The sequence below is a fragment of the Chionomys nivalis genome, chromosome 17, assembly GCF_950005125.1.
Source record: "Chionomys nivalis chromosome 17, mChiNiv1.1, whole genome shotgun sequence".
In the NCBI taxonomy this organism is placed as follows: domain Eukaryota; kingdom Metazoa; phylum Chordata; class Mammalia; order Rodentia; family Cricetidae; genus Chionomys; species Chionomys nivalis.
Window position 1 is genome coordinate 1,603,618 of NC_080102.1, and position 13,521 is coordinate 1,617,138.

General features: G+C 44.6%; 1 protein-coding gene and 1 non-coding gene across 3 annotated transcripts in view; one reads left to right on the top strand and one right to left on the bottom strand.

Moving 5' to 3' along the window:
* The window catches only part of Matn2 (matrilin 2), a 116,029-nt gene extending 105,637 nt beyond the window's left edge, over positions 1-10,392 (top strand). The window contains exons 12-19 of one of the 2 annotated variants that reach the window (XM_057792171.1): positions 708-830; positions 2,999-3,121; positions 5,103-5,516; positions 6,251-6,403; positions 7,292-7,363; positions 7,709-7,786; positions 8,100-8,198; positions 9,530-10,392. In XM_057792171.1, coding sequence (XP_057648154.1) covers positions 708-830; positions 2,999-3,121; positions 5,103-5,516; positions 6,251-6,403; positions 7,292-7,363; positions 7,709-7,786; positions 8,100-8,198; positions 9,530-9,585 — 1,118 coding nt within the window. In that variant the 3' untranslated portion in view covers positions 9,586-10,392. Of the gene's footprint in view, positions 1-707; positions 831-2,998; positions 3,122-5,102; positions 5,517-6,250; positions 6,404-7,291; positions 7,364-7,651; positions 7,787-8,099; positions 8,199-9,529 lie in introns of both variants that reach the window. The other variant, XM_057792170.1, reaches the window with a different exon arrangement.
* Positions 10,393-13,046: 2,654 nt separating this feature from the next.
* LOC130889264 (small nucleolar RNA SNORA28) lies at positions 13,047-13,171 on the bottom strand. Its single transcript, XR_009058531.1, has one exon. It is a non-coding gene; the product is annotated as a small nucleolar RNA SNORA28 (small nucleolar RNA).
* Positions 13,172-13,521: the final 350 nt, after the last annotated feature.

A 13,521-nucleotide genomic window follows, 5' to 3' on the forward strand; every position in this document is an offset into this window, starting at 1 on the left:
AAGAATACTTGCTGCCCTTCCCAAGGACCTGAATTCAGTTGCTCAAACCCATATCAGGCAGCTGACAGGCTCCTGTGACTCCAGCTCCAGGGACTCTGATGCCCTCTCCTGGCTTCTGCAGGCAACTGCACTCATATGCACAGACACATAAATAAACATTATAAATAAATGTGCCTGCCAGGCTCACACAAGGCTCTGGGTTAAGTCCCCGACACCCTAATAATAGCAGTCAAAGAGGAGTTTGCAAATCTGGGCAAACGGTTCTCATCTCTCAGTCCTCCTTTTCTCAGGCTTCTTGAAGCTCTTCCCAAACAGCTGTGAAGAAAAGATGAGCACCTGGAATCATTCTTATTTGCAGACAGGAAAGCTAAGATTCCAAGACGTTATGTGATTTTTTTTCCCCCTAAATCATAATTACACCAGGGACAAAGGCAAGAGTAGATTCTATTGCTGCTGAGCTACACTGAGGCTTTCTCCTACATAACCGTCAGATAGCATCTCAGACAGCTGAGGCTGAACTGCATCCCGACACTGAAGACTAAAAGTTCGAAGATTTAGCCCAACCGAGAGCCACCAAGCTTTATCCCGTTTCACATTCCTACTCAGGCGACACTAGAGTCCAGAGGTCGTGGTGGATGGATCGTCCAGGGGCAATGCACGTAGACTTTATGCTGATGTGGTTGTTCTAATCACTGCATTCTCCTCAGGGAAAGACGTCTGCCAGGCTGTAGACCACGGCTGTGAGCACCTTTGTGTAAGCAGCGGCGAGTCGTACGTCTGCAAGTGTCTGGAAGGGTTCAGGCTGGCTCAGGATGGGAAGCACTGTAGAAGTAAGTAGCTTGGGTGGACAGTGTGTCTGCCTGTGGGACTCTGGCTGCGGCGCTCGGCTTAATCCTCACAACCTCCCTTTGGAGAGTTCTTAACTATCACAAACTCAGTCCCCAACTCTGGGTGCTCTGCAAGTGTTTCCAGGGGGTCAAGTCAGGAATGTCTCGGTGGTAGTCCTGAGTCATTAGGCTCTATGCTGTTTTCTCTCAGCTCTTGGCCTTCTGTGTGGTGGTTGGATGGGTGCACGGGCCTAGTGAAGTGCCTAGCAAATTGGTGGGCAGAACTAGAATCATTGGTAGCAATTGGCTACCAGGACCAAAAAGATAATTTCAGTGCTTTTTCTTCTTGGCAGACCATATATGTAAGATGAAGGTAGGAGGGGGCTGGAGAGAGGCTCTGTGGTTTTTTTAGTGTTAGGAGGGACTTCAGAGATGGCTCAGTTGGCAAAGTGCTTGCTGTGGAAGCAAGAGGACCCGAGTTCAATCCCCAGGACCTGTGTAAAAGCGAGCATGGTGGAGCACACCTGCCATCTCAGTGCTGGGAGGGGAGTAGGAGAGAATCCCAGGGAGGGGAAGAACGGAGGGTCCCAGTTGCTTGCAGTCAGTCTAGTTGAATTGGTCAGCTCCAGGATCAGTAAGAGCCCTTGTCTCAAAAAATAAACTGGATTGTGACTGAGGAAGACACTGACCTACCTTTGACCTCCACAAGCATGCACACGTGTGCAAGCGTGCATATACACACACAGAGATTCTCCAGGAAAAAAAAGCAGATTATAGTGTTTATGTGCAGGAGAGACATGTATGTACATGTTGTGGCTGAACGAAGAGAAAGAGAAAAAAAAACCTGACTTTAAGAAATTGGCTCACGGGATTGTGAGGGCTAGTGAGGAAGATGTCTGTAAGGGAGGCTGGAATCCAGTAGAACTGATGTTACAGGTGAAGAACGGCTTCCCTTCCTCTGGGAATCTTAGCCTTTTACCCTTAGGCCCTTCAATGGATTGGATGAGGCCCACACACACTACAAAGGATAGTCTGCGTTACTCAGAATCTACTGATTTGAATGTTAACCTCATGCACAAGGACTTTTGCAGCAATGTCTAGACCTGTGTTTTACAAAACAGCAGGCACCATAGCCTAGCCAAAGCTTACATAGAATTAGCCATTGCACCACCCAAGAGCAGCCCAATGAGGCTGGGATTGGAATATAGGCATAGACTTTCTCCCATTCTAGAAGGCAGTCCTCTTTAAGGGTTGGGAGTTGATAACAGCTACTTGTTTTTAACACTGCTGTGGTGTCCTTTTTTTAGTTAAGTAAGTTCACTTGCCTTTGAGGTTGCTTTGTGGGCAGTTTTCTCCCTTGAGACCATGGGACATTCCAGCTCTCGGCAAAGTTGGGCAGGACAACTCATCAGGCGCTCTTCTCCAGGGGCGTGGCTTGTGTCTAGTGAGAGGCTCTGTGATTGACAGAGTGCTGTGGGTGGGGCCTGACTCCCAGCCTTACTGCACTGTCTGGGCTTCTTGCTGCAGACTGCCCTGCTTCTTTCATGGAGACCATCCACGGTCTGCCTGAGTCGTATTTTCCTATTCAGTCAGCATATGTTTTGGTCAATACATTGAGCAGTTGTATAAAAGGAACTCTTTCTAGCTTTGCAATCTGAGCCCTCAATTAACTCTCACTATTCCCCACTTCCTAGAGGTATCCATAGTTACAGATCCCAATTTCATGTAAGGTTTCTACTTTTAAAGGGTAGACGAAGCCCTGGGGTGTCGTACAATCAGGAGGAAGTGTGCCTCAACTGGACCACCGTCTGGCTGGACAACCTTGCACAACTCAGTCAGACACATGGCATCCCCTGCTTCCTTTATTCCCTGTGTATACCTAGCCGTGTCTCCGGGGTGTTGTGGGGATTAAAGGGTCATAACTACTTCAAGGAGTTCAAATTACCTCACCTCTGCGAAGCTCATTAGATAACCGACATGGGGTATTTGGGATCTCTACTAAAAAATCGGAAGCAAAAGCCGATCTAGTCATTCAAAATTAAACAACAAATCCAGGGCCAGGAGGAGCAAGACTTCTAAGGGGAGCTGCCCTTGATCTTTGCCTGGCATGGACTGCAATGATGGATTCTGTAAAGTAGATGACTTCCTTCATCTCCCCACGTTTTCTCCAGGAAAGGATGTCTGCAAGTCGACCCACCACGGCTGTGAGCACATATGTGTGAACAACGGAGATTTCTATACGTGCCGGTGCTCAGAGGGCTTTGTCCTGGCTGAGGATGGGAAGCGCTGTAAGAGTGAGTGACCAGAACTGACTCTCTGCTCCCATTTGGCTGTGGAGCAATTCTTTCTGGAGCATCTTCAGGCAATAGACCCCTTAGCCCTGCTTCTCCCATAAACATAGATGTGTACACTGAAGGCAGGGCCAAGCTCAGCAACAGCAGCCCGAACACCTTTGATTTGTGTTAGTGAATCACAATGGCTGACTCTGTTCCGTAAGCATCTGCTGGAGAGCCACATACATGACACCCCAATACCCGTGACATCTGCTGGAGAGTTACATACATGATACCCCCAATACCCGTGACATCTGCTGGATAGTTACATACATGACACCCCCAATACCCGTGACATCTGCTGGAGAGTTACATACATGATAACCCCCAATACCTGTGACATCTGCTGGAGAGCCACATACATGACACCCCAATACACATGACATCTGCTGGAGAGCACATACATGACACCCCAATACTCATGACATCTGCTGGAGAGTTACATACATGATACCCCCAATACCCGTGACATCTGCTGGAGAGTTACATACACGACTCACTCAATACCCGTGACATCTGCTGGAGAGCCACATACATGCCACGAGTCTTTCCTGATTTCCCTTCCATGGCTAAAGAATCAATAGATTAACTAATTAGGACAAGAGCTTAATGAAATAAAGAAGCCAACCCCAATGCTCACAGACACACACACACACACACACACACATGCACACTCCTATTAGCATATTTTGCTGACTGGGCACAGAAGTATTTTTGCATATATATGTCTTTACTTGCTGTATTACTGTGCTTCTCTTTGAAAGATTAGACAGCTGCTCGATATATAAAAGAGAATCTATTATAATAACATACCGTAGATTGTTTGAAATGAGATCATTCATTTAGGATTGTTACAATTCTCTTATGCAGCCCTACAGAACAAAGTCTCTCGGCATCCAAATTGCCTACATATTTGCATAAAACATTTTCACTTTTTACTGTCAACCATCAAAGGTGCCCAAAAAGCCTTGGTTTGGGTAAAGAATTCAGTAATCATACATTTTTAAGCCTTAGTAAGTCAGTAGGGTACTTAAATTGTACTACCTAATGGATACATACCACTTTGTTCTTTTATTCTGCCAGTAATAATGTATTGAGTATTTATTGTGTGCCAAACAGTTATGGCTACAAAAATAAATGACAAATAGTATCTACTGAAGGACAATCTAGACTAGGGGAGAAAGACCCATTGTTAAATAATTATCCTCCCACATGGATACAGCTTAAGACACAATGGACTTAAGCAACACGGTGTCAGATATTTTGTGTTAGTCATAAACATGATCCTGCTGTGTCCACTGCCTTTCACAAAGCAAATACTCAGAAACTTGATTTTGATCGAATAAACTAATGTGTTGGGGATTTTATTCAGAGAATAGCTGACACAAGCTGGGTTACTGTGGAAGCTTCTTGGGAGAAGTAATGCCTGAGGAAAAATTAATCATCTCAACTGCCAGTCAAAATACTATATATCAATTATTGTGTTTATCTATCTGCCTCCCACAACAAAGCAAAAAGAACTGCCTTGGTATAGTCGTCTAGTAGGTAGCAACCCATTTAGGAGTCAATTGATTCTTTCACATGGGTTGCCTTATAAAATAGCAATAAAAATAACTTTATGATTGGAGGTCACTACAACACGAAGAACTCTATTAAAGGGTCTTAGCATTAGCAATGTTGAGAACCACTGCTCTAATTCTTTACCATGTTGTATGCAGTCACTGCAAGGCTTGGCTACCAGTGATCACCATGTGGTTTCCTTTACAATGTGTGGATACTGTGTAGCTTGTGAGATTCCCTACTCCTCTGTCCTGTGTGCTCGCTGAAGAACAGAGATCTCCGAACTCAGCCATGCCTCCTGCTGAAGCATGCTTCTTTATACTTTTGTATGTAGCTGATCTCTAACATTGTAACCAGGCCACTTTTCCTTCTGTCCCTATAGGATGCACTGAAGGCCCAATTGACCTAGTCTTTGTGATTGATGGGTCCAAGAGTCTTGGAGAAGACAATTTTGAGATCGTGAAGCATTTTGTCACTGGGATTATAGATTCCCTGGCAGTTTCCCCCAAAGCGGCTCGGGTGGGGCTGCTGCAGTATTCCACACAGGTCCGCACGGAGTTTACCCTGAGGGACTTCAGCTCAGCCAAGGACATGAAGAAAGCTGTGGTCCACATGAAATACATGGGCAAAGGCTCTATGACTGGACTGGCCCTGAAACACATGTTTGAGAGAAGTTTTACCCAAGTAGAAGGGGCCAGGCCCCTCTCTACCCGGGTGCCCAGAGTAGCCATTGTGTTCACCGATGGACGGGCTCAGGACGACGTCTCCGAGTGGGCCAGCAAAGCCAAGGCCAATGGTAATACGGGGTGGCGTTGTGGTTTATATTACCCAAAGTTCTGGTCTTTTGGATTCATAGCTGGCCTTAGGAGTCTGAGTACAGAAAGTCAGTTTGGCAACTGCCATTAAAAATTCACCTTGACTAGACTGCCATCTAGAGACTGTAATGGGACCCTGAAGACACTCAATAAAATGTTCGAGCCTGAGTAATAAGATTTAGTGCTCAGTGTGTGACCTCCAGTGCAATCACCTCAGCCTGTGCTATTTAACTACAACATGCAGCTGGTCCAGCAGTCTGGTCCCCTACAGAGTCACCTGAAGATTTTTTAATGGATTTCTGGTGACAACTTTACTGACAGACATACACTTTTTTTTTTCAAACCAGGATCTTTCTAGCCCAGGCTGACCTCAAGCACACTATGTAGCACAGGACTACAAGCATAAGCCACCAGTCTGCTTGTAAGCCCAAACTCCTTAGCACTAAAGGCACTATCAGGTGCCCTAAGTGGATCAAAAGAATATTCACGTGGTGGCTTATGCTTGTAGTCTGAGCACTAGGAAGGCTGAGGCAGGAATTAGAAGGTAGCACAGGATGGCTTTAAACTCATAGCAGTCCTCCTGCTGAAAAACATAAAGAGGTGTTGATATTAATGTTTCAAATCACATCACTTAACATCTCACTGGCTTTGAGCACAGTACAATGTCCAGACCCTGGGAGTGCAACTGTATCTTATCCTAATTCCTGTTGCCTAGGTATCACTGTGTATGCTGTTGGGGTAGGAAAAGCCATTGAGGAAGAACTACAGGAGATTGCCTCTGAACCCACAGACAAGCATCTCTTCTACGCAGAGGACTTCAGCACAATGGGCGAGATCAGTGAAAAGCTGAAGCAAGGCATCTGTGAAGGTACTGTAGAGCGTGGCGAGGGCGGGCCTTGGCCACAGGGTACTGTGGAACATAGCTAGGGCGGGCCTTGGCCACAGGGTACTGTAGAACATAGCTAGGGTGGGCCTTGGCCACAGGGCCTCAGAAAATACCACCCTGCTGGCCAAGACAGGCGACAACTGGAGACACTTCAGCCGGAGAAAATGCAGGAGAGGTAAAGACAGGTATGATAGCTGCCATGTCTTCAGCACCAACTCTGTGCCCAATGTCTTAACATGCCATTTTTAATCCTCATCAAACCTAGAGAAGGGATCATTTAAGCAAGAAGGCACCATTAAGAAACCAGAACAGAAGTACTATTTCAGGGTATTTGTGGAAGGGGATATCTATCCTTACAAGTTCACCTAAAAAATGCCTTTCGAGGAGACTTCTATTTAAAAAATACGACTATCCTTTAGATTCCAGACATTTTGTGTAGTTTCTCCAGTTCACTTATTAATCCAGTTATGCTTACATTGGGATTCTACCACTTCCCCTTTTGTTCACATCCTGGGTTCAGACACACTTACAATGCAGCCCATGATGTCTTATTTCTCCCCTGGGGTGAAGGGGAGCCACAGGGGAAAGCCTTCCAGATCCCAAAGCGGGGAGCACATTTTTGCTCTTTCATTCTCAGGGAAATGTCGCCGGTAGAGCTGTAGGGATTACACAAGTATCTTTCAGAAACTTGTTCTGCCTCCCTTCCTTGACATGGCACGGGGAGGGGAGCATTCTCTAGATGCTATTTATGTTCTCTTCAGAGAGAGAACTGTTCCACCATGGTCATACATCACAGAATCTTTGGGTTCTAGCAGTGTTCTAAAGAGCAGGTGCGAAACCGCCACTCTTTAGCCATCTCTTTCCTCCCAGCTCTAGAAGACTCTGATGGAAGACAGGACTCCCCAGCAGGGGAACCACCAAAGCAGGTCCACCAGCCAACAGGTGAGCTTCCAAAGGCTGTATGATCCACCCACACTGAAGCAGAAGCTTCATTTCCGTCTCCCTGCAGACACAAGCTGTAAAGTGACCATAGATTTAAATGCCAGCCAAGGGATTTACTGTCCTTGACGCCATATTTGGTGGCTACCACCTATCCTGACAGCTTACGTCACAGAATATTTCAAAGCAAAGCTCTCTACTGAGGAATACCCAATGCCTTGCACCAGCTGGTGCCTGCTTTAAACCACAAGAGCGTGAAGCAGGTTTGAATTCGGTTTTCTCTCCTTACAGAATCTGAGCCAATCACCATAAATATCCGAGACCTACTCTCCTGTTCTAATTTTGCAGTGCAGCATAGATATCTGTTTGAAGAAGACAATCTTTCACGATCTACACAAAAGCTTTCCCACTCAACAAAGTCTTCAGGTAATTCCAAGTGAAATATCACTACCAGATAAGTTGCAACAGCCTTTCAGCTTGCCAACAGACTTAAAGTAGGAAAAAAAAAAGAGGAAATTAAGTAAATAAGTAAAAGCTAAACTAAAAGAAGCAGTAGTCTTGACTCCCACTGTGCAGCGAAAGCCCCTTTCCCAGTACCTAATTCCCTGGGTCTGGATGTGTGGAAGAGGCTGAGCATTTTCTTTCATTATGGTTTCCTGTGTACTGACTCAGCACCATTATGATGTGTCTGGGAAGTGTATGAAAGACAGAGGTGAACTCTTTCCATCTGCTTCCTCAGGAAGTCCTTTGGAAGAAAGCCAAGACCAATGCAAATGTGAAAACCTTATAATGTTCCAGAACCTTGCAAATGAAGAAGTAAGAAAACTAACCCAGCGCTATATCCTTTTTCAATAGATGCTCTGTATGCAATGCAAAGAAGAGTAGCAAAACTTTACAGATAACTGTGCAGACTTCATCAGCCAAGCCAGCAACGCTGAACCAGGAAAGGCCCTTTCTATAACAGGCAGCCTCATCAGTGTTGAGAGTGGAAGTCAAGCCAAGCTTAGTGGCCATGGTCAAGCTGTCATCTGCTGGCAAGGATAGGAACAGCAGCATTAAGGGCATCAGGCAGTATATAAAGCCTAAGTGGGGAGGCAGTTAACTCTAATGCATAAACACTAGGAATGCAGGTCTAGGCAAAGTGTGTTGTAGAATGAAGAGGTTCAGTTTAATCTCTAAACCTTCAACCCTAACCTAACCATGCAGAAGCTGCATGTATGTGCAGATTTTGAAGAACAGGGTGTTTCCCTTTTCTTCTTGGCAGCCGAGATCCTTTATATCAGCACTCTTAAGAGATGAAAAATTCTACCAAGGGAACAAAGTCCAGTGACTCATTTAAACAGGAATGCTCCGGGATGACAGAGTGATGGGTGCTTTTACACACTGAACACACTGCCAGCTGCTCTGAACTTAAAACTACAGTAAGCTTACTGAAGCTGGCTGATACGGAGCTCAGGGAGCATCAACTAGTCCACAGAGAAATAGCTTAATTCTGAACTACCCATGCCAACAGGCTTACCAAGAACATGCAATTCTTCCTGTAAGGATGGGAAAGAGGGGTTGGTCCTCCATGTGGAATAAATCTTCCTGACAGTAAATGACACAGATAAAACTGGGCTGTCACTCTGTCGTGGGAGCAGATAGGAATTACGGGGCTTAAATACTTAACTATTTCTTCCTGTCCCTCTCGACCCCTTCTGAAGGCTGTGAAAGAGCATTCAAGGCCACTTGCACCTCAGCTCTTGGTCTGCCATCAATGAACCCAATTCCCATACCTCTCTGCTGACTTCCCGTTACCCTGTAAGGCACGATCCTTTTCTTTATATATTTCCCAAATCAGTTTTGGCTCCCAGAGTAGCACTATGGTAAATTATAAGCAACATGGATGTAGTTAGAAAACATTTTTAAAAATCTTAAGGAAAACCCAAATTCAAACTGAAATATCTGGCTTTGATGTTTTGAAAATGAGCTTAACATGAATTTTTTTAAATATATTGTCTTAATGGCATGTTAAATGAATCACTATAAATGTATAAGGGTTTTAAAATATGAGACAGTTTGCTTTTAAGCCCAAAGTCTTTTTAAAATAACTTTTAGTAATCATTTCAAGTTGTACTTGATTGTAAGTTAAAGCAGGCATCCAGGTTCCTCTTCCTTAATGAGATTTACTAGAAGAAATGACTCAGAGAATGGAAGCCTTGGAAAACCGCCTACGATACAGATGAAGACTAGAAATGCTCTCCGGTCGCCGGGCGGTGGTGGCGCACGCCTTTAATCCCAGTCCTCGGGAGGCAGAGGCAGGCAGATCTCTGTGAGTTCGAGGCCAGCCTAGTCTACATGAGCTAGTTCCAGGACAGGAACCAAAAGCTACGGAGAAACCCTGTCTCGAAAATTAAAAAAAAAAAAAAAAAAAAAAAAAATGCTCTCCTGTGTTTATACATCACAAAAAGATTTCAAAAAAAAAACGTGGTGGAGCCTCAAAGCTCAACCAGAGTCAAATCTCTAAGCTGTAAAGCAAATCACAACCAGTACAGAGGACACTGGACTGCTGTACAAAGAGAAAATGGAGACACTAAGGGGGAGGGGTCCCTCTGAAGTCTAAAGAGTTTACCCTGAAAATAAGTGAGCTGTCTCGTGTTATGTGACCTGCTGTGGGTACAATTTGCTTCTGCCTTCCTGCCTTAGCACTGAAATCTCATTTGACAATTCTGCAGAAAACTGACCCCACAAATTGCTAATGTTTTTGTACTAGAATTTACCTTGATGTATATGGACGTATGGATAAAGTCATGGGACCTATGTTCTGCAATAAGTCTTACACATTAAAATTCACCACTCCAGAAAATGATGTTGAGTAAAATTCCTAGTTTAAATATGAGATGGGGTCTCAAATTTGCTGAGGTTGTAACTCAGGCTGCCTATAACTCTCAATTCTCCTGCTTCATTGCACTGGCAGGTAATACAGGCATGTGGCACCAAGCCCTGTCTCACTGTAACTTTAAATATAAAATATACATACATGACAAAAAAAATCTATTATACCCCCTAAAATAAAACAAATTTAAATTTTTTTTTTTTTTTTTTTTTTTTTTTTTTTTTTTTTGCTCATGAGCTTGGTACGACCACTTTTGGACTAGCGGTGGCTACCAATGCAGAAATACAGGTTCTTACAGGCTGCTAGGGAGAGTACACGGGCAGGCTCTGGAAACAGAGACCTGTAATGATAGCAGCTGCCATACCATTTGATTCAAACCAAATGGCTTTTAACATACACAAGAGAGAGACCTGCAGAGCAGAGACACTAGGGTACAAAAGCGACAAGTTAGGAATAGCCTAAACATCAGAACTGAGTCACTGGGTAGTCCATACCACAGAAATGCTATTTGTTTGCAGAAATTCCAAAATCCCTACCAAGACACAGTGAAACCCAAAACTAATTTTTTGTTGTTGTTAAACAGTATCTCATGTAACCCAGGCTGTCCTCAAGCCTCACCTGAGTGCTGGGACTACAGAAATGTGCCGCCACACCTGGTTTATGTGGTGCTAAGGATTATGCATGGAGGAAACCACTCTCTGAGTCACATCCCAGCCCTCAAATCAATTTTAAAAGTCAATGACAATCTGGGAGACCGGCAGGTATACCTTCGTGAGTTCAAAGACAGCCTGATCTACATACTGAGATCCTATCAGAAAAAAAATCCAAAGACAAAGTCTAGCATTTCAGTAATTTCTATGAACAGACACAATCAGCCGCTCAAGATATATATGTATGTGCAGACCACCTCAAGACAGCACTTAACAAGTAACAGCTTCCCATCATTTGTTTTTCCAAAATATGGATACTTTGCTCTCATCAAATGTCCTCCCACAGGGAGCTGAGTGCAATAATAATTTCCTAGGCCTCCTCCATCTTATCTGAAGAATCTTCCCAGGTGCAAATGTTCTAACTCAGAATAAATGTTTTCACGACAAAGATTGAGGGAGAACCATGCCCATACTGCCTGGCCTTTATTCAAGCTCCCTCTAGTGGCACAACCACACACAACACAGGAAAGCTTCATGAGAAACAAAGGCCTACAGGCAAGGCATCATGTTTTGCAGATGAGGGACTGGATGCAATAGTTAAGAGCGTTTGCTGCCGGACAGGGTTACCAGCTGTGCTCAGTCCTAACTCCAGCTACAAGGGACCCAATGGGCATGCATAAACAGACACATGGGGGTCTTTTTAAAATTAACTTGTTCTTTTCAATGCGTGGTGCTTGTTTATAAGTTGTTTATAATAGTTTTAATGAATGTCTAAATTATGTAGTTTAATCCAAGATACTTAGCTTTGTTATTGTCTGCATAAGTGTTCTCAGCATTGGGCTTGCCAGCTGCACTGGCAACTGGTTAAGCATTTTGTATTCCATTTCACTGCTGATTCTGTAAACCTATATTCATCTGTAAAATCAGGTTCACAGCACTATCTTGCTGGGTTGAGAATTGGGTACATTCACATCTAGCAACTCAAAGCATTATTTGTTGGATGAGACAGGGTTCCCCTTTATAGCTTTGGCTGTCCTGGAACACCTGCCTCTGCGTCCCAAGAGCTGGGAGTAAAAGCAAATGCTATCACCATCCAGCAACGCACTTCTCATATACATTTTTTAAAAACAAAACTGGAGATGGCTTGGTGGCTAAGTGCACTTGTTCTTGCAGAAGACCCAGACTCAGTCTTGAGCACCCATGAGTCCCAACCACCTCTAACTGCAGTTCCAGAGGAGCCAGCACCAGCACCTGGGCCCCTTGGGCACTGGGCATGCACATGGAGCACTTAAATGCATGTGGGCAACACTAAACATGCCTTTGTCCTAGAGATGGCCCAGCAATCTAGAGCACTTGTTCTCACAGTTGACTCAGGTTGTTCTCCAGCACACGTGGCAGCTCACAGCCATCCATTAAGTTGTTCCAGGGAGTTGATGCCCTCTACTGGCCTCCAGGAGCACCAGGAATGCGTGCAGTATAACTGCAAGCCAAGCACTCATACTCATAAATCTAAAAACAATTCTTAGGCACATGTGTACGCAAATGCCGCGTATGCAGGTGCCCAGGTTGTAGGAGAGGGTTGCAAGCCCCCCCATTCGCCAGTGTTTTAAATGCTCAGTATCACCCGTGATATCTGTATTCTTCAGCAGTCAGTGCCTCACTAGATGGGGCTTATACTGAGTAGATGAAGACAGAATGAATTCGTCCTCTCTGAACCAGATGGGAGACAGCAAATTAAGTGGCAAATGTACTAGATATTGGGGGGCAGAGGCAGGTGGATTCTGTAAGTTCGAGGCCAGCCTGGTCTACAAGAGAAAGTTCCAGGACAGGCTCCAAAGCTACGGAGAAACTGTCTCGGAAAACAACAAAAAAAGTGGAAGGGGGACCCCCCTCATTTTTAACGACCTAGATGTCATCTAGCTTCGACTGGACTTGTCCTCCAATCAAATACAAGTAAGCCCAGGATGGGGGCAGAAAACATTGTCACCATAGGAAAAAGCACAGCAAAGCTCCAAAGATGAACCAGAGAAAATCTTCCCTGAAACATGACTATCTTCCTTCCACGTTATATAGCTAGCTCCATTCATAACTTGCCTAAAATGTGGTTTCTTCGTCATACACTGTTGGCGAATTCCATAAATGCAATTTTTGTTTCTTAAATATTGTTTGAGCCTATATAACGGCTTGTCTCACGAGGAAGAGAACACGGGAATAGGTTAGACTTTCTTGCTTTAGCAAGCTCAAATTGTGTCAGACAGTTTGTTCATCTGCCACAGAGTGTTGCTTGCAATTTTTAACATACTCAACATCAACTTTATGTATATGCATACAAATGTTCTGTCTGCATGCATGAATGCAGGCCAGAAGAGGGCACCACACCCAATTACAGATGGTTGTGAGCCACCATGTGGCTGCTGGGAATTGAACTCAGGACCTTTGGAGGAGCAGGCAATGCTCTTAACCGCTGAGCCAATCTCTCCAGCCCCCTCAACATCAACTTCTTTGGCACTTGTCTCCACACCTAACAGAAGTCCACTGGGCTAGAATCCCCTGCACTTCCTCACATTAGAGCAACTCAACTCTGATCTGGCTTCTTTCCCAGCAGCCACTGCACAACAGCACTTATCAGCTATCCC